This window comes from Phallusia mammillata, chromosome 1 (genome assembly GCF_965637545.1).
Source record: "Phallusia mammillata chromosome 1, kaPhaMamm4.hap1.1, whole genome shotgun sequence".
In the NCBI taxonomy this organism is placed as follows: Eukaryota; Metazoa; Chordata; class Ascidiacea; order Phlebobranchia; family Ascidiidae; genus Phallusia; species Phallusia mammillata.
Window position 1 is genome coordinate 14900703 of NC_137252.1, and position 27404 is coordinate 14928106.

At 41.6% G+C, this 27404-nt stretch overlaps 2 protein-coding genes and 1 pseudogene across 3 annotated transcripts in view; 2 read left to right on the forward strand and 1 right to left on the reverse strand.

Annotated features, from left to right (window-relative positions):
- Window positions 1-87: 87 nt before the first annotated feature.
- LOC145207496 (uncharacterized) lies at window positions 88-8692 on the forward strand. The gene is made up of 17 exons (XM_080078686.1): window positions 88-600; window positions 728-863; window positions 928-1050; window positions 1121-1225; window positions 1306-1391; window positions 1696-1800; window positions 1865-1982; window positions 2539-2707; window positions 2954-3112; window positions 3399-3582; window positions 4043-4154; window positions 6151-6249; window positions 6777-6870; window positions 7118-7206; window positions 7294-7398; window positions 7660-7836; window positions 8262-8692. The coding sequence occupies exons 1-17, from the start codon at window positions 470-472 to the stop codon at window positions 8409-8411; spliced, it is 2142 nt and encodes a 713-aa protein (XP_079934812.1). The 5' UTR covers window positions 88-469; the 3' UTR covers window positions 8412-8692.
- Window positions 8693-8730: 38 nt separating this feature from the next.
- On the reverse strand, window positions 8731-11008 carry LOC145235266 (testis-specific serine/threonine-protein kinase 2-like; annotated as a pseudogene).
- A 1964-nt stretch (window positions 11009-12972) lies between these two features.
- The window catches only part of LOC145214418 (protein jagged-1b-like), a 41953-nt gene continuing 27521 nt past the window's right edge, over window positions 12973-27404 (forward strand). The window contains exons 1-7 of one of the 2 annotated variants that reach the window (XM_080082942.1): window positions 12973-13320; window positions 14118-14435; window positions 18869-18917; window positions 18984-19259; window positions 20049-20109; window positions 26941-27074; window positions 27141-27260. In XM_080082942.1, coding sequence (XP_079939068.1) covers window positions 13261-13320; window positions 14118-14435; window positions 18869-18917; window positions 18984-19259; window positions 20049-20109; window positions 26941-27074; window positions 27141-27260 — 1018 coding nt within the window. In that variant the 5' untranslated portion in view covers window positions 12973-13260. Of the gene's footprint in view, window positions 13321-14117; window positions 14436-15775; window positions 16733-18868; window positions 18918-18983; window positions 19260-20048; window positions 20110-26940; window positions 27075-27140; window positions 27261-27404 lie in introns of those variants that run through there. The other variant, XM_080082950.1, reaches the window with a different exon arrangement.

A 27404-nucleotide genomic window follows, 5' to 3' on the forward strand; every position in this document is an offset into this window, starting at 1 on the left:
TCTTAAATTATCAGGGAAAGATTTGTTTTGGGGTAATTGTACTGCTTTTTGGACGATCGGCACAATGTTTTAGAAATTTTCCATAACCTTGTCTAAAATAGATTTGTCGTAAGTTGGGTTTGCTATTTCAAAATAGGGAAATCCCCAAACAAGCACTTTCGCAGTTTAGCGTTCGGTTGCCAAGTTGGTGTTTCCGAGGAGTCTGAGTTCAACAAACCGACCTACGTTGTGATCCTAAATCCGGTCAAGCCTCGTTCAAACCAGCCCCTTAAGATCCCAACGCGACGTGGAACATATTGCAATGTTGGTCCCGAAACAGTTCGGGGACGGCGAAACCAGGAAGATATAAAGCCACTCGAGAAGTTCAAGTACTTTAGCCTACACTTGAAGTTAACCACCGACGCGCGACCTATCTGTACATTGTAAAGTTGCGTGTTACAAATGCGAGGGTGACGACCAAGTGTAGATCATGGACAAACAGTTTGAGGAATTAATAACATGTGCTGTTTGCCTGGACCGCTACAAGCAGCCAAAAATTTTACCATGTCAGCATACATTTTGCATGAAGCCTTGTTTACAGAAACTTGTGATAGAAAAAAGGTAAATAATAGACAATTTTCTAAAACTGTTCTTTCTATAATTTCTTTCCCAGTTTTTATGTGTTAATTTTTTTACACTTAATACTGTGATAACATCTAACACTAAAAACATATGTGAAATTTTACAGTATCAGATGCCCTCAGTGTAGATCAACACATAGACTACCTAAGAATGGAATATCAGGATTACCCAACAATCTAACTATGGTTGCAATCTTGGAGCTTCCTAAAAACAAAAGCCCTCAACTTAAAGAGGCTTGCCAAGTTAGTGATCTGGTGCTTCAAATAAAATAAAAAATACTTTTAATATTGATGATTCTGTTTTCAGGAATGCCTACAAGAAAATTGCACACCGAAAAAGTGTAGTCACTGTGAAAAGAAATTATGTTCATCTTGTATACAAGTCCACTTACAGCAATTGGTTCAGTCCCTTTCCAGGTCGATTAACCAGGTAAAAAAATTGTCTTGACCTGGTATACTGAATACCCTTATTGCAGAAAAACTATGAAAATTTTTTTTAGCTCAAGAGATTGCTGCCAAAATTAGCTGACATGATATCAGATTTGGAAGAAAAACAATTAAAGTCAAGTACTCTTGCATCTTCAGTGAAAGAAGATGTAGATCAGGTACCATCCTTTATGCATGTTTGCTAATAAATTGGTACTTACACTTGTTACTTACACAACACATGTTTTTGCTCAAACAGGCTATTGATCACTGCATGGCAAAACTGAAAGCAAGGCAACAAAATCTTCATGATCAGATTGACTCATTTGTAGCAACAGAAATACAGTATGATTATTACTTTTGATTTGGATATGACACTATCAAATATTACTACAGCTTGCCATTATAAAATGTTTTTAATGATTGCAAATAATAATACAAAGTTAGAGATGTGCAACCAGGGGGGTACCATCTGTCTGTGGACATTTTGTAAAACGAAGTGAGTGATACAAATTTGGTCATAAAATCATTGAATTGTGTTTGTGGGCAAATATGTACACATATTTTTTAACATTTAAAAAAGTAGGCAGTGGTGGAAAAAGGTTAATAAGTTATGGGTGAAGTGACAAAACCCCTTCGTTCTTTATAGTCAGCTAAGGATAGAACAAGAAAACATGGAGATGGAAATGGCAATGGTCAACAGTCACTGTGATACTGCTGAGAAGAAATGCAAACTTTTTACAGAATCTGAAAAGTACCTTATTATGTTTGTTTTTGAGTTGCAATTGAATGTTTCTGATAAACACTTAATTTTTTAGTCCAGAAGTGCTGTCTCCTTCTGAAACCTCGTTGCTGACACAGCAAAGCAACGAACATTTAAGAAATCTTAAACTGATTTCATCCAATATAGAAGATAAGATAGCCCACAATGTAAAGGTATTTGAACATCATGATTACAAGTGCTGTCATTATTGTTTTCATTTTTTTAAATTCTTTTGGACATTGTAGCTTAAATTAGAATTTTGCAAGAAATACTTAATCTAAACACTTGTTATGTGTACCTTTGTGTTTTGTTTTTCTTTTATGATTATATTGTTTTTGTGCTTGAATGAGTTCCATTTGAATAGGTTTGTCACCTTTGTTATGTTGTATATTTTAAACTCTGGTTGCTACACATGTTAACTGGTTGTTACTCACAATAACTGGTTGCTACACACACGTATATACATACTATTTCTAAGCTAACTCATGTTAATATTTTTTTTAGCTTATGGACATTTCATGTATCTTTACTGGATGAAATATACTCTATTGTTTTAAGCACTAACATTTGTTGTCTAATGTAAGATGTTGTCCAAAAGTTGCATGTTCCTGTGTACATATTGTCCCCCTATTCTTTAATATCAAATATAGACACAAAAGATTTATGCCATCTCCATTTTGCAACTCCAATATTTGTCTAAGACTTTGTTTACCTGTACCTATTCAACAGTTTCGCAACGAGGGCGAGCGATCACTGCTGAGCGCTGTCGGCTCTTTCGGTGAAATCACTGTGAATATCCCCTCACGACTTTCGTTCTCACTGGGATCTGACCCTGAAATCAATGATGTTGAAATACACAGGGCGATGCAGCAAGGTCCGCACGGTCGCAGGAGAACTGGTTTGTTACTTTGATCTGATTTTCACATCGTATTTACAAACGTTTCAAAGTATCTGCTGTAACATATAAGTTTCCAAAAGTGTGGCTGTGTGGAGCGTTGTGAAGGTCATACCATGAAGGCGTCGGAGCTTAGTCGAAAACCTATGTGTTTTACGCACACACATGCATTACTTAGCACTAAAAATGTTTTAAATGTCCAGACTGCAAATTCTGCGGATTAAACTAAAAAATGTGTTTCGTTGGCAGAGATCATGGAGTCATATGTCCCCTCATTTTCATTGTCTCCGAGCGACACAGTGATCCCAGGCTACTCGCCGTCTCCATCCAATAGCAGTTACAGTCCCCACGAAAGTTTGGTGGATACCAATAACTCACAAAGAAATATGTCCAACTTGCCTGTGCCAGGTAAAAGTTTTGTCATATTTTCAGTTATTTTTGTCTGTTCTTATGTCACAACTGTTGACAGATAATAGTTAATCTGTTTATGTCCAACAACAGTTGTATAGTTTTGATAGAGTGAAGTTTTGCATTATTTACGCTAAACACCTTTGTGCAAATTGCATTAAGACGCACATTGTGCGTTTTAGTGTCCATGAAAAATGTGTGTCAATTTGTCAAACAAAACACAAAAGAGCCTTTAGATATTGGACTTGGATTTATTTACTTTATGGTTTGCCCACCCGATCTGTAGGTGCCTCATTACACCCGACTCGAATGCCTCGACCCAGAAGAACGTCATATCGCCTACAGGCCCCTGAACTTACACGACTTGGTGGAGGTGACCCTGTCCAAGCTGGTGATTCTCCGTCATCTGTACAGTATGCCAGTGTGCGGGGCACTTTGTGGCAATATCGCTCAAAGGGCCCAGTAAAAAGGTGATTTATATTCGTTATGTTATTCTCAGTTCAGTTACTGCTGCTTTGGTACTTGCTTATGGTATTTGTTAAACTGCTATATTGTCAAAATGTGTCATTTTGTATTCCAATTTAAACTGTGAAAAATATCAGTGTTAGGGATTGGTATTATTTTCAAAAATATGCTTTTCCGTTAGGAACAAACAAACTTAAAAATAAAGTAATGGTTAATTAATCTACGCATTCGCCTGTGGCGTTTTACGAGGTCAATACAAACAATAATATAGTATTGTCACTATACAAAGCCTTACAAAATTTTAGGCTAATCAGCCTACTATAATATTCATTGTTTTTTGGCATTACAGATCGCACCTAAGGCTGAACGCGCCACCTTAAGCTCCCTAATTAATATTTCATGTCACCCATTGTACGAAACATCGTACTTTGTATTCACTGTTTTTTACAGTAGTTGTTTTTTCAGCTGGTTTGGACAAAAGGGGAGCGATATTGGCTGTCTCAACTGGCCTCGTGGCGTTGCTGCTTCACTTAACGACAGAATCGCTGTGGCTGACAGTAGCAACCACAGAATACATGTAAGTTTTTTTGTTAAGTACTGGTTCTGTACTCGTGCCATATTCCAGTTGCAGAACTGAATCACGTGTATGATCGCAGTTGTTCGGAAATATTTCTTACTTCAATTTTGAAACAATGCACCCACATCCGAACCACACCTGGTCCCGAAATGTTTAACAAGAAACCATTTAATTTTGGCCAATGACACGGGGGCCCTTTGTTGTGTAGCGTTTACCTCGTTGGCGTCTATATTTACTCCAAACGCTACAAGAAACAACAATGTTATTGCCTCGGTTATTGATGGATCCTTCTTGACTCGAACTGCAGCAACATTAATTTGAGAAATCCTATATTTAAATCAGCTGAAACATAATGCAAGATTATCTCTTCCCAATTATATTCTAAGTAGTTACACAATATTTATCGTTTCACAATTCCAAAACCTTTCTGATTTCAAGGCGGAAAACAGCGCTTTTATACTCCCACAATGCAACAGTACACTTTTTCTCTCGCACATTATTACGTTTGTTTATGTTACTTTTAACTGGGCAAGGTTCAAATCAGCCTTTTTTAGTTGCCAGAATCTTCTCGAAAACAGGCACATAAACGTCAGTGGGACCGGACATGTATAACTGCGAAATATATGACAAAATGTCCCAAAAATAGAATATGACCTCACCGATACAAGCAAAACGCATACATGAAAACCGTGTGAAATGTGCGTTTTGTGGACTATTTGCGTTTGTTCTTTATAATGGCTGCAAACACTGCTCTAATGCAGCGTGCAAAAGTATAACGTGCAATTCGTGTGAAATATAGCATTTTATGTAATTGGTCTGCTACAGTTGTAATTAACGATTATTATTAGTGCTTGCAACTGTGTATAGTTTATTATGTGATCATGAGTCACAAGAGATTCAGCATGAGGAATGAAGACAACAGTCACGTATACTAAAATACTGAAAACTTTGATGAGTCTGAATTCATCCACCGTTTATTTAAGATATATATATATATATATATATATAACCTTAGTAATATGGCATATTCAGTATCTGAAAACAACAAACAGTGCTGAAGAATCGTGCACAAGTTAGAAATCGTAGCTTGCAACCAATGTTCGCATGAAGTAAAATTATATTCGGTCCTACGTTAAAAACAATGCCGTGTGTTACAGAAAAGGGAACAGTAAAGCAAATATAAATTTTCACACCAGAAGTGCTGGTGTTTACACAACACAACACATCCTACATTGTTGTCCCCACTCTTACAAGGCCACCCAGAACCGCAGGTCGCATTTCAATATTAGAAATTTGAGATGCTTTGTAACTGCTGAAGTCTCACAACATAAGTGGTTGACGCTTGAAGCACCTGCGCGCCAGTTACTGTGCTTTGATCTGTGCCACTTGGTAAAGGTATCCCTCTTAAAATATTTGCCCACCAGAGGTCTTTGATCAGTAAATCGCGGTTCTTTAAAGAAAATAGCCTGCCTTTGTCTCTGCGCTATTCCTCTGCAGTGTTGTTGTTTTAGGGTCGCTGGGTGGTAAAAGTAAAGAAACAATGAGGCTATTTTCCTTCCTTTCGATTGTCGCAGAAAGTGCGACTGTTTGGATTTTTGTCATTTGTTGATTTACTCTTCGTGTAATAGCAGGAGACTCATGATAATTAACTGTTAGCCTGATTAAATGTCAAGGTTGCCATGAATTTGCACACCTCATAAAACATCATACAACGGCCTATAAACAAACCCTTGTTGCAATCGTTGAAACTACATTTCCAAAGTTTAAATATAGATCCATACAAGAGATTGTGAACTATTTGGCGTTTTGTACTTGACAAAAGCAAAACAACAACCAACTAAAGGCATGAGGTTTGCTTTAGTGTACTCGCAGCTGAAAATGGCTTGCTAACCACATTCACATGAAACACTCTATATTCAGCGGCCAAAGGAATTTAAATTGAGCTTTTTTGGCAAACCTGGCATTCAGGTATACTTTACATCTCATATATTTGCAGCTATACGAATCCAGTGGTGAACCAGCTTTGACATTTGGTGGTTACGGTACAGACGAGGGCCAGTTTGACTGTGTGTCCGGGGTTCACGTTACAGCCCAGGTACTATACGCGTATTTAGCTGTGAACACTTAAATGTAAAGTGAGAAATCCACTTACGACAACAGACCCGGTAAATGAGGTCATAAGTGGATATCCAAGAGTGGTTTGTCACCATTTCGCCGCAGAGTGGTTTGTGTTTTCGAAACTGTAACCAAATATTTATTGTGAGAGAAACTACTGTTTTTTGTGTGTAAAACTGATGACATTTGTAAATAATTTTTGCATTTGCACGCTTTTTTATACGTTTACTATGCTTTTTACAATATTTTTGTCCATTTCAAAACACAATCAGTATTACATTACAGAAAAAGAAGTACGTTACAGACAAAGATGTTGGTTTAGTAAGAAACAAGCTAATTGACAAAGTCGTTGGTCCTGTTAAACTTTAGGATAATTAGATGTGCACACATATGACATTCAACAAATACGCAAGCAGGCGACTTGAGACATACTAACTTGGTCTTAAGTTCTGTCATAACGTCGCAATTTTGGGGAAGAAAATGTCTTTTAAAATTTTGTTGTTGCAGGGCTGGGTTATCACCACTGATCGCTACAATCATCGTGTACAGATATTTGACAGCATGGGAAGATTTATTCGAATGTTTGGACAAGAAGGAACTGGTAAGAAAAATTGTAAAAACTTAAAAATTGGCCCTTTGTGTAATTTCCTGTGTCATAACCCGTGTAAAACAAAAAGGAACAATTATAATCCGGTCATATTATCCTAAAGTTTGTACGCTGCTAAACATGTTTGGACTAATCATGTAAAATATGGCATTTTAACCGAAAGCGTCTGAACTACATGAAAGATTGCCGAATCGAGCGCACGAAATTTTTCGAGCTATTTTCACCAAAAAGCCTTGTGCAGGTGAAGGCGAACTCAGCTATCCGTGGGGTGTCGCTACAGACAATATGGGATTTGTATACGTGTGTGACAAAGACAACCACAGAATACAGGTAGTTTAATCTCTTTGGTGTGTCAAATCAAAACCCCTTTTCCCATATGCCGTGTTTTGTTTAACTTCGTTTCTTTGATTGACGCAGATTTTTACGTTGGATGGACAGTTCATTCGTAAGTTTGGTCGCATTGGATCCTGCGACTCTCAGTTTGATAGTCCTCACTACATCGCAGTAACAAACGACAACAAAGTATGACCATCAATGGCAGTTTTGTATTTGTTAATAGTTTTGGTGTCTAAGCTTCTGTGTTGCCTTCGAGTTGCTTTGATGTGTGAGTTAGCCCATTTTAGCATCTTGTACTGGTGTGGATGTATTTGGGTAATATGAAACTCGGGCCCCAAGTTGTAACCTGCTCAACATACGCGTTTTTAAAATCAACTTTACCCACTTAGCAACAGGGATCAACAAAGATCATACTTTATCAATTATTTTATCTTTTCCTCTTACCAGGTAATTGTAAGTGATAGTGGCAACCACCGAATCCAGGTTTTCGACAAATACGGAAGATTTCTACTTAAGTTCGGCAGAGAAGGATCGGCTGATGGATTGCTTAAATATCCACGTGGTGTCGCTGTGGATCGTCATGGAAATATTGTTGTCGGGGATAGCGGCAATAACAGGGTGCAGGTGAGATTTGTAATTGCTAGTCAAGACTGAACTCGGACGTCGGTTGTTCCCAGAGACCTAATGCCTTGTAGTGTGGGTTTTTGTCGCATTATATTAACTCAGAGTTTCAAAGCTAAATTGAGGTAGCGAATTGACTTCTGTTTAATGCAGGGGTTCTTAACCTGGGGTGCACGCACCCCCAAGGGGTGCGAGAACTGTTCCTAGGGGGTGCGGGGGTGCTGAATCATTAAGGTTGGTTAGGTCCATTCTATTTAAGCAATTACAGAAGGGGGTGCGAAAATTGGTTGGTGATTTGAAAGGGGTGCAGCAAGGAAAAAAGGTTAAGAACCACTGGTTTAATGGGTACCACAATACTAAAGCGGAAGTTAGAAAACAGTTTGCCTTATTTTTGTTCTTTGATTTCACAAGTACCGTGCTACATTCAGGTTTATACCAGCGACGGTACGTACGTGGCTGGTTTTGGTTCGTGGGGTCCTGCGCCCGGTCAAATGAAAGGCATCGAGGGAGTCGCGTTGCTAAGCAACAATGACATTGCAGTCAGCGACCGCGAAAATCACCGAATACAGATTTTCTGATCAGAGAGTCATGTGTGTGACTTCAGCATTGCCGATTTTTTCGTCACTGTGTAAAGCATGATGTAAAGAATTACGTCACTGTGCCAAGCATGATGACGTCATCGTTGTGGGTTGCAGCAATATTTTTGATACTTTGTTATGTTATGTTGTAGCATTTTTTGTGTAAGGTTGTTTTATACCTCACAGTTGATACGTAACCATAACTTGTTGATCGTTCCTTTCTCTCTTAATTTATGATGCTGTGATGCGAAAAAAACGACTGTAAAAACAAAAAAACCTTTCTTATTGAGAGATAATATGCATTAGGACAAAAACTTTTCGTGTTTTCCTCAACCTGTTGGTTGCACGAATCTTGTTAGCGTGTAGAAGTCAGTTCTGCGAAGAATAGATTTTTATCGACATCGCTTTTATTGCACTAACAGTATTTGTTTGACAGTTTTTCCTTCAAGAGTTTAGAGCTGCCGTGGTCAGCTTTACTCTAGCTCTCGGATTCAGTGTTGAGCCATTTGTGACGTAACAGTACGTCGATCGTCGGTCGATGCTTGGGATCTGGTCGTAGAGCTTGATTGACAAAATCTCGCAACCGTCTGTTGTAATTTGGAAAACGTTTGTTGACCATGTCGCCTTGCTTTTGTGTTTCAATCATCGTCCTACAGATACAAAAAAGTGAAAAGTGTCACCTATTAAGTACAGTAAAACCAATGGACGATAAAATCCTTGGTAAAATAGAATCAGCAAACAGTGATCGTCAAACAGTGAAGCCATGCTGTTGATGGTTTTGATCTATTACTAAAGTTGTTATTTATTGCTCAAGTTTGCATCGTTTATTTGATAAGTTAGAGGTTTTCTATGGCAACTTTACCTCAGCTGAATGTCAAAACAACCTAATGCATTAAATACAAAAACCGTTTCCTGATAATGATACAAATTGCACAATATAAAAACGGACACCATGTGTTTCTGTGCTTGTTGTGCGACAAGGCTTTTAACTTCGACACAGGGTCTTGCAATTTACACCTGGCCTCCAGCACAGTTGCTTACTTCTTATTACCTACGCAGGTAAGCGCCTACACCGTTATCGGCAACTATACCGCGCTTACAATGTGCCAAACGAGTCAGTCAGTGCTGTGATCGCTGTTAGCAACCCAGTTTATGTGAAACATTAGCTTTCACTATTCTCTGCTGGTCTTACAAACCAGTTAAGGTCACATATATATATGTTTTACCTAATGTCGGCTTCGTCGAATGGCATCCGGCCAAAGACGGAGATATAGAAAACGATGCCTATAGCCCAAACATCTCCCAACATTGGATTATGGAGGTTTCGCTCAATAATTTCTGGAGAAGCGTACTGTATGGATCCACAAAAGGTACTGCAACAGTTCTAAAATGTGGAGTTATAAATATTACATTTGCCCAGAAAATTGTTGGCAGACTTTTGTGTGTTTCGCAAAAATGTCATTTTGTTTTAAAACTGCACACCTCATAAGAAATGGTTGAGAAAAATGCTTGTTTTTAGTTTAGTACTCAATAAACAAATTATAGCTTGTTACATTTATAAACACAAGAGGACACATTTTAACATATTTTGTTAATAAAGCATCTTAAGTTACTCTGACTGGTTGAACTAGTACGGTCTAAAAAAACAAAGCATATGCATGTAGCTTGCAAGTTTATACAATCAATATACTGGGTAATACTTGGTTGTTCTGACTTGGGCATATTGAGAATGTTTTTTGAACAGATAAAACGTTTCACACTAATGTCTGTCAAATTTAGACCAAAATGTCTTTCTTCATTTCTAAATTAAACGTAAAGTTTTATAGTTGTTCATTGACCTGAATTCCGTTTTCGCCCGATAAGAGCTCAGTAAATTGTCGAGCAAAACCAAAATCGCAAAGCTTTGCAACATAACCCCTTCCTGGTCGTGGCAGAATGCTTCGATCCAACAAAATGTTTTCACATTTGATATCTCTGTGTGCTATGTTGTTGGAATGCAAATACTGCACCGCGTGACAAATGTCTCGCAAAACGTTTTTGGCATCAACTTCCATCATTGCACCCTTTACCTGGATAATGATTTTGTGTCATGTAGCCTATAGGTTTGGTCATTTTTTGGAAAGAATATGTATGGTATTACTTACTTTGACGTGTTCAAGCAAATCGCCGTAGCGCAAATACTCCGTGACAATGTAAACTTTTGCTGGTTTCTTTGTTTGAAAGATCTCAAACGCTTTGACAATATTTGGATGCTGCACCATCGAGAGAATTTGTAATTCTCGAGGCAAAAACCGCTCCCGAACCACCTCTGGCGATTCGTCCAAATTAATAATCTTGATTGCTACATCCCGCTTGAGGGCGATAGAGCACGCTCGCTTGCAAGAAAAATACACGGATAGCCGTTTTAATTTTGAAAGTAAAAAAGCAAGGAACATGGTTGACCTATAGCTATTTACCTTGACTTTGCTATAGGTGCCCTCTCCCGCAATTCCTCTCACAATATAACCCTTTTTTCGAAGAATGTCACTAGGTAACTGATCTTTTGTTTTCTGACAATCGTCGTCCCCTGCAGCACCAGACATAGCATCTTCTGACATTTTAATTCCAGAATTTCTTTAAATAATGACTTTTTTTTACCTTAAATTGATTTGATGGAAACACGCAATTTTCGCAAACAAAACATTTATGTCGTCATAATGTGCAGTTGAAAATGACAAAGGGAAATATAAAATATAAAACGGAGAGAATTTGTTTTTATTAAAGTTTTATCTTGTATGGAAAGCAAAAAATGCCTAAATCAAGGTGAAGAATGAACTAATTCACCGTGAAAAAGTGAACAGGTTTTTAATTGGTCGTGTTTTTTTAAAACAGTGAAAATGAGGATTTTCACTTGCTGGAGCGCAAAATTGGAATGACAGACCTTCGCCAGGACAAAGAAACAAACCAAGGATTCTCCACTGAAGGTGCCAATGGGACAAATAATCGAGTAACGTCAGACAATATGTCAGAACAGGTGATATTTTCAAATTAAAAAACATATTGTTGGGTCTTTTTTGACATGTTGGTCTGCCTTTATAGTTGTGATAGGTTAAATAAATGCTACATTAGTTTATCGTATAGCGTGTAAGAACACACCACTTCTGTGGTTTAAGTCGCTGGAATTTAAAATAAATTACGGGTTTAGATTTCAGTTGCGCGGTCTTTGAGGCGAAAAAGAAAACGTAACAGCGACCTCCGCACTGATTTCACGGAATCGCAACGTAAGACTACTGTACAATCAAAAGCTAGTGGTGAGGCGAATCAACTCAAAACAACAAAACCGGTTTGGCAAACAAAATCCGTCAAGTCATAGTATTATGTAAATTGGTTTAATATATTGTTTCAGTTTTTACGAAGCAGTACTATTCTTAAAGAAGGACCTACGTCGGAAAAAAGGAAGCAAATTAATTTTAAAACCTTTTCGTTGCCTCTAGGTGGCGACTCTTGATCAATAAAATTTACCGCGAACGGTTGTCTGTTTTCTGTTGACAAGCACGTGTGCGTTTGGTATAATCGTTGATGACAGAATCAGATAAACAAAGGTTTATGTTAGATTTGTAGGTAAGAGTTGTTGGGATTGTCTTGAAGCACAGTTTAGTTACTATAATTTGCTTAAGCTTATTATTATCATGACATAAGTCGGTTAACTAAATAGTTAACTCACCATGCAAGGGGTTCTTTAACATGTAAAACATATTTTTGTACTTTAGGGACTAGTTTTGTCAAAAAATATTTAGTTTAATGAATGCATTGTTGACAAACAACTAAACGAACTTGCTTTAATAACGAGTTTGTAGCTGTGGACTTGTGATTACATATACAACTGCATTTAGAACACATAAACAATTCTGCAAACCTAGACAATCATGAATGAACTAAGGTAAACTTTGAGCAATGACCATTGTTCGGTAACAAGCCATAAACGTGGCCTGAATATCGTAGTTTACAGTGCGGTTAATGTGAGTCAACTTTTGCTGGCAGCTTTGTTTCATTTTAAGAAGTCTGAACAGCACTTGATCGCTGAAACCGCGGCACGTGGTGGCGTCCCGTCGCCGCGGCGTCGATGATAGCCGCTGAAAAAGGAAAAACTATGCATTGAGTTGGCTAACAGATATGCCGACGTTTTTCGCCGGACAGAAACAGTTAATTTCTTCAGTGATTGTGCCGCGATGGTCTGTTAGCGTTAGTATGTTATCAGGGAGCTGCGGTCAAGTGATTAAGAATGTATTTTTGTTTTAATGTAATTAAATGACAAAGCCAAGTTGAGTCGACAGATTGTATCATTTTCAGGATTGTTGTAAGTAGTAAACATATTAATTAATCATGTTGAAGTTGGTAGTACGTTTAACAATTTTCGCGTTTGTGGTGTGTTATATATTTCGCAGCTCTTATGTTAAACTTAACTTTGAGAACCAGCAAAAGTAACAGCGATATTTAAAGTTTAATTTATCCTCTTCTAGGGTTTATTGAATTTTCAAGTATCCACGCAAGACACCAGTAAGTGTTTTGTAGTGTTACCTTTTTTCTATTTGCTTTTAATGTCAGACGAAATAGCAGCGTTACTGTAGTACCAGTTTGTAGATTGCTGATGAAACGGTACCAATAAGACATAGTGTTTCTAGCCTGTGTAATAAGCCTTCGTGTGAATCGTTAAGAAAATCTTCTGCTCCCGAAGAAAACACTGATAATGCAGAGCAGCACAGCGTGGGCAAAGTGACAAGGGCTGAATTTTCTTGAGATTAACCTAACTTTTGTGGATTTATCTGTTGCAACGACTACAGAGGAAGCCAGTTGTTGCCAACGAAATACAATGGATAAAAGGCTTCTGCGACGATTTTTAGGTCTGGTACTGTGGATTTGTTTGGCCGAGGTAAGGCGCCTGTTTCGCGGCGAAACCTAAAATTGAGTTGCGGTCGTTTTTTGACCAATGGCTGACTAACGAACACACATATTCAATATTGTAACTATACTATGAATGATACTACACTTTTATACACGTAACTCTATATTAATTTTTGCTTGAAAATGTTTCTGTACCGTAATGAGACGATACATACGCTTAATTCTTAAAAAAAACATTGGCTTTATGCAAGCGCATTCGAATCGAAGTTAGCTTCGTGGTGTAGGACGTTGATATGCGGCACGAAACTAATGCAGCTCTTGGGAATTGGCAAAAGTCCCGTGCGGCCTATTGCTTGACTTAGACATGATGATAGATTCGTTTCGCTTGCGGTAATCTGTACCACCTCTGTGACAGCTCATATACTGGTTGTACTTTTTTGTTTTTGCTGATTAACAATTCGTTCGTGAGGTCTATCATAAAGTAGGTTAAACAGACGGTGTAAAACAGTAAAATGTGACAAGCCTAATTGGAATCCACTTAACAATTCCACATGGACATATGAAATTACGTCAGGATATTTCTAAGTTTGGTTGGTTTGATTTCATTACCCAGTAGTTTATAATTTAGGCTTTTTTAAATATACACCAGTTACTCAAAGTTAAATACAGCTATAACATTTATGTTGTATTCACCCAATAACATTCGAACACTCAAAATCACAGTTTTTTACACTCAAAGTTGCGGGGACAGTTTGTCTTCTGTGTGTGTTAACTTTAGACTGTATAGGTAAGTGCATGACGCTGCTGTTTTACATTGTTTAACAGGTTGGTCGGAGTACCCCGTTGGGATTCTTCGAGTTGCAGATTGTGCGCTTGCAGAACACGGCCGGTGAACTTCTCAGTGGCGAGTGCTGCGACGGCACGCGTAACGAGAGTGGCTTATGCCTGGCCGACAGGTGCGACACGTTTTTTCGGGTATGCTTGAAAGCGTACCAGACAAGCAGTAGCGAATCGAATTCAGAAAAATGCATGTTTGGAACTGCGACCAGTCCTCTGTTGGGAAGTAACTCTCTGGTCGTAGAATCCATCGACGACCCTGACAACCCAGGTCGCTTTAAGATTCCACTGTTGTTTACTTGGATGGTACGTACCACATTTTTAATTCTCGCCGTTTCGAGTCACAGTGTTACTATTTAAGGCAATTTGGTTCGAGAACTGCCATGTACATTTGTTGGTGTAAATTAATGCTTCGGCGAGTCGCCAAGCGTCTTGACATAATGTTTATACTTTGCCGGGCAAGTAATCCAAGGTAAACAACAAAATATGCCAAGCCCACCCTGCTAACATATTCCAATCGTCCCATCACTATTAATAAGCCAATAAAACGTTGTCATGCGGCAATGTTTGCCGAGTGCGCATTCTACATAAGATGGTGCATTTTGAGTAAACAGTTGACGACGGTTCTACGTTGGTGTCAATTTCGCTGTTTAGCAAAGTATTGCGTTTTGCCTTTTATGTTCAACCTCATACCACCCTTAGTTAACCTATTTTAGGGCAAAATTTTTACTTAAAATAGCTGAACATTTTCGTGCCGAACGCCAATTGAATAAATGTCTGTAAGCTGAAGTATGCGCTCGCGAGCGTTTTAATTTCATACAATTTCAAGTCACACCCGACACGAGGATTGGTGATAATTGCCGTCTGGCCTCTAATAACACCTTTGCAATTGAGGTGCTTCGTTTAAAAATTTGTACCTCTCTAGCCCTTTATACCTCATTCACGGGACAGTCATGTAATTTCATGGTATTGAGCTTTGATTTGAGTATTTTGCTATAGTTCCACCAGTTACGAATAGGTCAACAGTTAGCACGTTTATAGTTAACACAAAAATTGCGTTTGGCGATAATGTATCGCGGCGGTTATGTATTGTCTGTTGTCCCAAGCGGCCCTTTGATCCCGGCGCAATCGAGCTTGCTGGCACATTGTGTTGCGATAACGGCTCATTACTAAAGCACTGTACGCTTACTCACTGGGCCAAGTCGCTGCTGTGATTGAGTCGTGTGGGTCGAATGGGGGCCCTTATCGTGAACAACAGCCCGGCACTTTCACATCAAACGCCAAGCAGTAAAACGAGATCGATTTCGATGTAGGGCAGCGTCTGCCAAAGTTGCGTTTTTGGGTTTTACGGCAGGCTGCAATCGTTTCGAATTTTTTATTTGTCGTTTGTGAACACAGCGCGTCCGGTTTTCGCGCCACGCCCGCTCGCATTGGCATTTGTTTACGTTATCTATTACGGCGACGATTGACCGACGATCTCTGGTCAAATGCAGACACCGGGTGTCCAGACCTTAATCCACTTGTGCCTTCGCGCCTTCACGCTCGACGTGTCATTGTTTGTTGGGGTTTACCTTTCGTTAAGTGACCGGCGATGAGTAAAGATAACGTCACAGCCGCATTAGAACTTTGCTGTTTGGACTGCTGGGTGTCTGAATGTTTTGTTCTCGTTACAAATGCACCTGTGAGTGCAAAATCGTGTCGTGTGCGATACAGCGACGAGTGCTTCGCAGCGCGGGTGTTAGTAAATATTGGGTAACACATTTATTGGGTACGGCCAAGTGTTCGTAAATAGTACTGCGAAGATGACTGCGTGTTTCCCACTTAGACAGCCTTGAAGCAAACATTTTTTTCGCGTCTTGCGCACGCGAAATGCCGGTTCTCACACAGGTGTGCACCTACCAGCGCTAATGGCCGCGAATTCAATTTAGTTTACAGCTTACGTAATAAAAACAGCCCTTCGCACATTCAAAAGTAAACAAACATTTAACATTTGGGAAAGACCTTAAAAGCTGTGCGGCGAATGTGTATTACACGCTGTGCCACCGTGACGTCTGAAAGTGCACCGGTCTAAGCCATCGTGAAGTTGTTGGAACATAACAATGGCCGGCTGTCAGCGCGGAATCAAAGAATGTGTACAAACGGAGCCAGCAATGTCCGGGCGGTCACGGTTAGGCCTTTGACAATTTCCAGATGTGCTGTTGCCCGCACGCCGTTCCTCTACTGGCGTTTTCACGCGCGAGCGGCTTAAATTGATTCTCGTCTCGCTTCAAGTTGCCTTGTTACCGGACCAGACTGTGAAATGTCCTCCCTGAACCCACTGCGGCCTGTTGTCGTCACGGCTGGGGCCGGCAACATCATTGACAGACGAATTATAGGGAATTTGTTTTGAGCGAAGTTGGGACATGCTTCCGCTTCGTTGCTCTTCATAATGGTACACTGCGTTTGTCAGACCTTTGACTGCCGCGTACATTTGTTGCGTAATAGTGTGTAAATTGAATTAAATGGGCGATCGTTCTTCCGTTTGTGACGCTTTTGCCGATTGCTAAAGCCTTTGTAATTGTTCCTTCGTCTCCCGCAAAGAAACAACCACCAATACATAAGAGGTTTGTTTGATTTTGGTTTGTAGGCCGCAGGGCTTTTTTGCACAATAGCTTTTAGTCTAACTTGGAAACCGAAATTAAAATTGCGATAGTGTACAACAATACACACTCGCGCAGTGATTACAAAGTTTTATGTGTTTTCATTTGTTATGTAGGTGTGTAAATGTGTTCGGTCGACGTAGTAACCGAAACTTAACCCGCAACAGTGAAAATAGGTAAACAGAAGTGTATAACCAACGCCAACAAAACAGACACAACCGTCATATGTGGTCGCATAGATATTACGCCAGCGCTTCCGAAGGCACAAGGTATTATACCTGGCCGTTACCTTTGCCCATATAACACGCCGTCCGTTCCGCCTGTCCAAATGACGGGTGCTCGTTTGCTTTTCCCACGGTTCTGTTTGACCGCGACCGCCTAAACTTCGAGCGTCGACTCTCTCTTCTATTTGCGCACTGAACGTGCCTCGCTCCAATCGCTCGATCGCCTCCGCGCTCGTTTGTAGCCCTTGTCTGTGTTGATTTTGACCCAAACTGAGGTGTTGCCTGTTTCCTGGAGAATCGCTCGCCGCTCTTCTCTTACCTTGCGCCGCCCGACCTCGCCATCTAATTGTCTGTATCAAATAGCAAGTTCAGCATCAGGAGCATACCTCGCGGCCCAATCCCTGTGTGATCCCCCGTGCTTATGTCAGGTTGCAGTTCGAACCTCATATTACGGAATCACGAGCCATTTCGTTCCCGGCGCAATATACAAGTTTCAAAGCACCCATTTTTTACAATTACGCATTCCTTATTTGGAATGTCTGCCAGAGCAAAAATGAAACGACGTTTCGAAAGTGTGTGTTTATACTCTGGCGAAAATCTGGTGACGGTAAACAAAGAAGCAGATGTAAGAATTGATCGTCTTGCACTAGTGATCACGTGTTGCAGTTGGCTTTTTGTGTGCTTTAAACCAATCACCGCGGAATGAACCACTTAAGCCGACGTCACTAAACAAGCACCGGCCCAGCTGTAGAGCCTGAGAAAAGCAAGCAAGCGCAAGTTAACGACGCAACTAAACTTCAGTCAATGAGATTTCTTTTGTGGTTGCCCATTATGTCCATTGTTAAAAATATGCCCCCGTTTTATCGACTTCGTCGAAATCGGCAAGTAAATTTTTAATGTCATATGCATTACAATTAAATTACATTATAAAACACAGTTTCTAGCCTGTCGAAAACCAACAACAACACTGAATTCTCCTAAAAAGACGATTAGGACAAATTAGAATTTATACGATATGTATGCAATAAAGCAGGAGAAAAGTCAGGCACAAATTATTATTTCAAAGGCTGCGACGTAATATCTCCGAATAGCGTGACGTATTTATGATGATAAATCCGCGCGATCAACAGGACTCTCCTTTATATGCGATTATTTCTAAATCAGTTGAGAGACCCAATTTGTGTGTAATCGCATGCGCATGACAATTCCTCATTTGCGCACATTTGAGGCCGTATTACGTTTCTCGCCAATCTAGGGCGTACTGTCGTGTTTTGTTTATTCCAAGACTCGAGAAAGACACCTTTTTCGGTCTCCTGTCTGCTACCACGAAACGAGGCGTTTTCTTTACATGTGTCCAGTACAAAAGCACCCGTGTCCAATGTAACGTTATATCACCAAAGCGTTACATTTCCGACTAAGTAGCAAAGCGCTAGGAGAATGTATGAGCTGGTGACAAGCCGGGGAGAAAGATTTCGGGAATCACAATGGCCAATGTGGGACGAAAAACAAACTCTGTGTTTTGTCACTTGCTTGCGTCAGGTGGCGGTTGTAGCTTTTCGCCGATCTCCTGATGTATCGCATTACACTTCGTAGACACTGAGGTGTTGTGCTTTCGTCGGCAAAAAAAAACGTTTCTATTTTTCACTGAATTAAACTTTCCTATGTCTTGTACTGGCTTTTGTTCTGCTGGACAATCATCTTTCTGGGCAAACATACTTTGATATCATGTTGTATCTTGAGATATTTTACGTATGCACTGATAAGTACACTTGTCGCAATCTTACATTAGTTATATATACCATAGCCAGGGATCGGAAATATAATTAAGTATTCTAAAAAATCCAAAGTTAGTTCAAAATATATTATCTTTTTGCAGAGAACATTTACTTTGGTTATCGATGTATTGGACATGGACCAAAGAAACGGTAAGCCTAGTCATATTGACATTCTTCGTATGTTCAACACACACCCAAACTTCTGTTTATTAACAGGGGATAGTGGTGAAGAAAATTTTGCGTCTGAGGTGATAGCCCGACATACTCATTCGAGCATGCTGAATCCCAGTTCTGAGTGGCACTCATTAAGCCACAGCGGGCGAGCCGCGTACTTGGTGTATCGTATTCGTGTGCGCTGCAACAAGCATCACTATGGTTTTAACTGCACCAAGTTTTGCGAACCACAAGCAAATTATTTTGGACACTACACATGCGACAGAAATGGCAACAAAAAATGCATGGACGGATGGATGGGTGAAAACTGTAACAAAGGTACAAAGAGTAGTTATTTGAAAAAAACGCAGCGCCACAATTTGATTTTGTCGGATTAGGAATTAACAAATAGCCCCTTCATGGTGTCGGCGACCTCTGTAGGCTTACGCGCGGGCATCCCCGACCAACAGGATTTAGCACGCGGGGGCGCCCGCATCCGACCCAAATCGTAATTTTATAATTTAATAAACCGGATTAGCATCCGACGCGCCGCCTCTGGTTTGCCGCTTTGTCACGTGGTCGTGTAACTCGTCCAACCACAATAAGCGCTGTCCAAAACGGGGGTGATGGTGTCAGGTGTCCATTCGAGTTCGACAAAGTCAACACGGCCTGACCTAACTGCTGTCCAGCCGCCTGCCGCCCGATATACTGTAACACCCTGACTGGCACGCGAACAACGCGTGGATATGTTCCTAGCAAATCTGTTACCGAGTTCCAATTGGGATTTCCAGTTCCCCGGCACAGTTAGCTTAGCTAAATTGCCTAGTAACGCGCTTTACCGCGCTTTTCTCACACGTCAACGGGTTGAAAGCTGTATGATTATGAAGAAATTTACATTCTTGTGTGCCAAGTTTCGGTCGTTTTTTAAGCACTGTTTTAAATGTTAATTTAAAAGATTAAATTTGAAACTGAATACTTACGTAATTAGCCCAAAATATTAGTTAAACCCTCACGCATTGCGATGTACTGTGTTTAGACGGAGAGCTATTCGTATATTACTCATTCGTTCGCATACAGTCCAAATATAACATCAAATCCACATGTGTTGATATGTTTTTATCTTTGCAGCGATATGCAAAGTTGGATGCAGCATAGAGCACGGCTTCTGCGACATCCCGGGGGAATGCAAGTAAGTCGCTTATCACGTCTATACGCTTTGCCAGTCGACTGTATATTGCGCGCACTGTCGTATGGACTTTGAAATCGCGATAGCCTATAAACCGCTGTATCCGGGGCGGATTGTCGTCATTACACAATAAGCCTGACAAAGTTTCGCACCTTTTGATGACCTCCGTGCATGAGTGCGTTCCCAGCCATGCGCGACGGCCGGGACGCAAGCCGAAACCGGAAACCATCCGCGGAATCGCACTCGGTCAAGTCTTCGGTCAAAGAGCATTTCCTCATCAGCAACCAGTTATTTAGCAGATGCGGTCGAGCCTAAGTTACAGGCCATCAGTTATTATTGCTGGCAACGATTGGCCGTTAATTGTTGGATAGCGTGCAGTGCATGACTGTACTTGTTGCTCCTAGGCCCTTGTAAGCCATTTGATGTTCCCCGCATGACTCTGTTTAGACAGTGTGTCGTTGTAATGGATTTTTTGTATTTTATATTGGAGATCCCTATTTACTTTTCCCGGGGTTCTTTATACAGCACATATTCGTTTGTGTTACTGACCAACTTTCAATTCAATTCTAGGAACACAATTAGTTTTGATTAAAATGATAAGTCATTAGTTTTAAGCAAAACGTATGTGAAGTTATGTTTAGAATTTAAAAGAAAACTTGCGTTATTTGTGTTTCAAACTCAAGCCCTTAAATCCCATGTTACACTAGTCAACCTTTATCCAATTCTTAAGTGTTTTGTGGGGCGCGCGAAAACGTCGACCTTGCGCACCTTGAAGTCGTTAGATCGCTAAAAAGCATTTTCTGTGAGCATTAAACAGCTCTGTAGTTGTACAGGAGCTCCTCTACGTTGAGTTTGGGGGACTCCGTAAACGCACGACGTTAGATCGGAAAACTAGTCTGGTCGGCGCCGATGCGAAGTTTTGCACACAACATCAGGTTGTCCCGCACAATAGCTCGGGTCGACCATCTGTGCTTCGAATTACTTCTTGCGATTGATTAGTGGATATTAGGAATGGAGCAGCCCGCAACACTGATAGTGCTTTGTCCCGGGCGATAGAGTTGTACTTGCAGGGCATCGGGTGGCCGCCGCCCTTTGAAGTGGTCCGTTTGATGCCCAGATGAGCCCGCGGTTTAGATGACACACATTTGCTGTCGCCAGTGCGCCTTGCCAACTTGGCACTCGATTACACATTCCCGAAAGTTTTGCCCTAAAACAACATTCCTGCTTATTGTTGACCTATTTCTAGTTACTTTCTTGCCACTTTGGGTTCCGAAAGAATACTTTGCCATCTTGCAACTATCACAAAGGGTTTAAAAACGGTTATTTTGTGCTAACGAAGTGTTTTACAGAACAGCGACTGTGAAGCGTTTGGGCTTGGTTTAAAGCAGTTATTTTTTCTTCAAATGCGCCAGACGACAACAAACGTGTTGTTTTTCGTGTCAACTTTAGAACTGACTCATTGGAAATCGCGTTAATTGATCAGTGCAATTATGTTGGAATGTTTACGCCAAGTGACAGGCTCCTGTATAACCCATATTAAAATACCTTAGGAGCTGGATCCGCTATAACTTGTACACAGTCTTTGTTTCGAGTACTCCAACATCAAATAGAGCGGTGTTGATTTTCATCCACCACGTTTGCTCTTGTGTTGTATTTTCAAGACAGTGACTAGATAGGGCGGTTTGTTGATTGGGCGCTCGCTTTGAAACCGTAGGGACCACGCTACAAAATAGGAATGCGGCTTAGGAAATAGACAGGAATTTGTTGTCGAATGGAATTTGTTTGTTGCTATCTTGAATATCCGGAGCATTGCCATATTTGTCTATTTGCGCGTTGATTTATTTTTAAACGTTGACAACGCTGTCGTACGCGGGGGGTAGGATAACTGCCATACCGACATTCGAGTTTCCGTAAATTTACGGACCCTTGGCTTGCACACGCAGCGTCGACCCGAGGCCAACTGCACACAGCGACGGCATGTCGCTAAGTGGTCGTGCTTTGAAATGTTAGACACGTGTTGCTGGGAGCGGCAACAAGACCCACCTGGCGCATCAGGCATGCCACGGACACCACCGGGCCCATCGTCACCAGAGTCAACATTTTCGCATGTCGCACCCCGTCCGTAGGCAGTTAGGCACATACCATCTAAATTTGGATGTTGAGATTTGCGGCCTGCAGCGCTGACGTAACCGTCTACTCACTTAATGATAGGTACGTTTTACACGTGACTTTAGTGAAGCGATGCGTGACGTTAGCTTTCCAAAATGTCTAGCCATTGGAATCGGCTTAGGAGTCTGAAAAAGTCCCAACGAGAAAGACGAAATGGCTTGACGTCCACGATTATGGTCAAAGTTGAGTCCGCTCCCCCTTAAGTGTACGCAAAACATACTTCATTGACATCGCATAAGATGGCCCCAAGCAGAGAGGGCGCGCGCTACAAGGCTACACAACACAACACGCCTCTTTCACCTTTCCTCGGTGACGGAGTTCGCGCGCAAGCAGTGCTCCTGTGCGCGGCGCATCACTCCGCTTAGACCGCGAATGTGCGTCGCGTCGTTTTTTCCCGTGAGAAAGTGGACTGTGGCGCGTGGGCCGCAAGATCTTTTGTCTCCTGTATGATCAGCGCCCTTCTATTAATTTGACTTAGCCCCGCGTGCGCTATACGTTGGTACTGGGGGAAGACGAGTTTGCTGGGATGAAGTCGGGCGCAGGTGCGGCACGTGCTGGTGTCGTATCTTGCAGAACCCGTTACGAAGCGCGCGTTTGTTTTTTAGAATGCTTGTTTAATGGCGACACGATTTCCGATATTACCATGAAGCACAGTGTTTGCCGTAATGATGCTTGTTCAAACCACGTGGCATTGCCAGTTCATATAGAACACAATTTGTGAACATTTTTACAACTTCATAAAGTAAACATTGTAGACAGGGTACATTTTTTTCGCGGTTACACAGTTCTGTTTATTTATGCCCAAGGCAATCGGTATTTTTTTCCACACGACTGCACTTGACCCACGAGCACCCTAAGGTCAACGCGCAAATTTTCACATTGCTTACATCGCTTGGACTTAAACTAGAATGACATGGGCCTCACACGAATCAGGCTTCCGTCGGCACTTACTGGACAAACCGTCTGCACTCGTCGCTCAGTTGAACGCCCCTGAATCAACAACGCGCCCTCCCTGTCCCTTTAACAGTTTTCTTCACCACAGTGCGTTGAAATGACGGATTATCTATAGGACTTGTTCCTGGAACAACAAACTTGATTCCGGCATTAATGCCCTGATAACACATCCGGCCTGTTTTTGAAAGATGCTGGTGTTTTTCTCGTCAAGTTGATTTTTTAATGCGTGGGTTCTGCGTATAATTTTGCCGTATTATAAACTTGCGGTTGGATCACGAAACTAATCACTGTGTGAGTTTTTTCTCTGGTGCGCAGCGATTTAACCCGCGGCGATTTTCTCGCCAAATCGCGTTGTCGAAACAGTATTAAGCCTTGGTAAAGATAAGCAGGTTAACCATCTTCCACAAAAATAGATTGGATCTGTATTTAACTGGCACCAATACTTTGCAAAGGCCACAACTTAAATACGTTTTCGGGTTGTTACGAAAAAACATTCAGATTATCAGGCGTGTTGTTTTGCAGCCAAGTTAAACGCCACTTAGCTGGTTTTCGTGGCGAATTCCGCAACACGCAATTGATCCAATGATTATTGTATCCCGTTGCCATAGCGCGCTGTACGAGCGGCCGAGTATCTGTTTACGCGGTCTCCGGAGTCTCTTGCATGTCAACAAGCAAATTCCCCTCGAAAAAACATTTTGCGCGGTGGGAAAAACTAATCGGAGGGAAGGCGGCGCCAAGTTTTGATCGTCAATCATTGTAGGCTTGTCATAGCGAACGTCTCACCCGTTCTAATCACAGTACGCCCTTTTGCTAGTTGGTATTATTATCACGGGCGTGGCAGCTGCAAAGACAGGTGTCGGAGTCTGGGGCAGACCGAACTGGCGGTCGAATTGAACCGGTTGATGTGTTAATTTGCAGTTTGTAGATATTTTAGTGTGCGCGCGTGCGATTAGTGGCGGCCGCTGAGTTGTATTGCACTTGAAACTGACGCAAATCTTGCTAAACTGACCATTTTGCAGCTGTGATTTTTGTTTGTGGGGTTGCGATCCAAAACATGTGTTTGTGTAAGTTCGTTTTTGTGTGTGTAATAACCTGCGAACACGACGAAAGCAGTAATCGGCAAACGGTTTTTATCCTTACATAGCATCTGTCCATTTAGCCCAAAATTCAAAGATCGTGGGGGGCTTTCCCTTTTTAAAGCCTCATCTCGCCTCCATCTGTTACCAGCCGTGAACCAAATTGCGTTAAGCCAGCGAACCACAATACAGGTGCATAGAAAAAATAACGTTAGCCCGGCTATTTATTCCGCGAGATAGAATAATTCTCGCGCGTCGGTCGATACAAAATCAATCGCCAGCGTTCCAAGATGGTGACCTTTCGGTCCGGGGTCACGCCTGGGCCGATCGCTGGTCGCTTTTAATTTGTCGCGTTTTACAAGCAACGACAATTCGCCAAAGCGTGTCCTCTATTATCAATTAATTGTTGAACTGCAACTGGCTGCACGCGCCTTCGCCATATGCCGCTAAACCGCAAGCGGATCTATGGGCATGAGTTTATCGCGGGGTAACATCTGGCTCGTGACCAATTGGAAGCGACCCCCGATTTCGGCAAATTCAAAGAATCCCCCGCTGTGGCATGTAAGACTGTGTGAGAAATGCGCTAATGCGACCAGCTGAACTAAAAATTTCTTTTGTTTTGTATATGTTTTGCGATTTTGTAGAATTGTGATATCTTGAAGGTATTGTTGGGGAGCAGTTTGGAATTTTATTTAATCTTTACTTTCACGGCCCATGTATTAAATTTTGTCTTGCCTTTTATGACTTGTGTAAATTTTTGATCGACTTATCACATTTTGAGTAAACTTCAGTCAGTTGAACTTCACACGTTTTCGCGGCGCTCCCTTTCCGAGAAACCACCATCTCCCACCGTCTGCCAAGGTTGCCCATTGCAACATGCGCGCGGTTTACATTAACTTCGAGATTGCGCCGCATTCCAGACATAATGGCTCTAATTGTGCTTGTCGGTTATCGCGAGCCGTCGAAACTGGTTTACAAAGCCAGTGCGATGTTCCCCGCCTGAAGTGATGCGGGCGATTCGTGTTTTTGAAATGCCTGACGCTCTTCCCCACTCCTCTCATCTTGTCTCTTTGTTTCTCCCGTTGCGCATTCCGCGCTTCCCTGCGGGTCGGGGGCCCGTGGGAAAATAACCCATGCGCGACCACACAGACCCCGCTCCCGGTAGGCCCCATAACCCACCCCAGCCTTGCTGAGTCCTTCTGGCTTAGTGGTTGACGCGACCGCTGGCTTGACGAATTATTTTCGCTGCTCTGCGCGAGATCGCTATGTTTACTAATATTTACCGGCTTAGCGCGCAAATTGGCGGGCCGTCAGATTTGCACTGGACCCTCCACTGTCCCGGCAAATTTATGTATCATTCCTTGAAGGCAGTAATCGCGTTTTAATTAGCCCGACGGGTCGTGCGGAATACACGCGCCATAGCCAGACAGACTGCTTGGTAACAAAATATTCACGACCGGCTCAATGGCTATGCCCATCTTTAGCCGCGAATGAGCTAAAGCCTTGCGCACGTTCACGCATACAGGCCAAGTTTACTTTTGCTTGTTGATCAGATAACGACTCCTTGGGCGTGGGAAACGACTTGCTCGGGCATGATAGTAATCACGCTTAGCGCGTTCCTCGGCCTGACCCGCGTAGCCGCTTGATATTGCCCGATCGTTTAATAAAACCGCGGTTAATTGGCAGTGTGGCAGAATTAATGAACGCGTGAGTTGATATTGCTCTGTACGATCGTGGTGCGCTCAAGAGACCTAAATGCGTGTAAGACTGTAATAAGTTGTACACTTTTTACCTTTTTATACCGGATTGGTATTTATCTGTCGATTTTTTGGGTTACTGATTAGCTAAGGTTATGAAGGTTATTTGCAGTCACGCAATCTAAAATGTCGCAATTGGACTTGTGTCGTCATTATTCCAATAGTCCAGTTGCTAAAAAGGGGGAACCGCTAAGCCGGTGTTTCCATCTCGTTGTCTGACAATTTACGTGTCTCGACTCTGCGTACCTTGTAACTCTTGCGAGCAACCGCTATCTATGAACAATCGCGTGCATTTGGATACACGCTGCGGTAAAAGTATGCCCCGTTTTGTGGTCTAAGCCCATCAACAGATAAGGATGGTTGTTGCTTGTATTCTGCAACACGGTCTTGATATAGAAACTGTAGATGGTTTTGGATCCATGGTTTAAAGGTCCAGGAGTGGAGAAGGAGCTTGCCTTGCTTCACGAATAGCGCGGTGTCTGGGATTAAGCCATTCAAGCAGTTAATTGCGCACATAAGAGGCGGTGAAGGGTCTGTGACTGATATCATCGCTTTTCATAAACATTGTGCCTGAGCAAAACTTACTGTACAGTGTTGTGATGAAGTAAGGAGAACGTCCCTAACCCTTGTTACTGTTTGCTACCACCGAAACTTGTTCACGAGTCACGTTAGGTCTTTATTGCTGACTTGCAATCTGTATTTTGATCTTAGCTTTTATTTTATTGCGTGAGTGAGTAGCGTTGGGGGCAAGTTCCTAGCGCACATTTTACATTTATTTTCGATACCGACAATTTTTTTAGGATTGTGTTTTAAAATGCAACATACCAAGTGTTTATCATGCAAGGATTCGGTTAAATTTTACCTTATTTCTTCATCAGGTGCAGACTGGGATGGCAAGGTGAACGTTGTGACAGTTGCATAACGTATCCTGGATGTTTGCATGGAACGTGTCGCGGGGAAACATACGACTGCCAGTGTGATACAAACTGGGGTGGCCTTCTCTGCGACAGAGGTAGGACGTCTAATGCACAATCACAATCGAAAGAAATATACTGAACTTGTGTTCTATGTGTTCCAGATCTTAATTATTGCGGAACGCATAAGCCCTGCATGAACGGTGGCCATTGCTCCAATCCCGAACCGGACAAATTTAAGTGCACATGCCCTGAAGGGTACGAAGGAGTAAGATGCGAGATCGGTGGGTACAAAAGTTTTTGCTTGTTGTCAAACTTTGTGGCCTATTTTTCAAAGTTATTTCATTGACATGCTTAACCGAAAATTACACTTTTCAACACGCGGTTAAGTGTGTGTATTTTAGCTTTAGAGCTTAGACGAAGTCGTG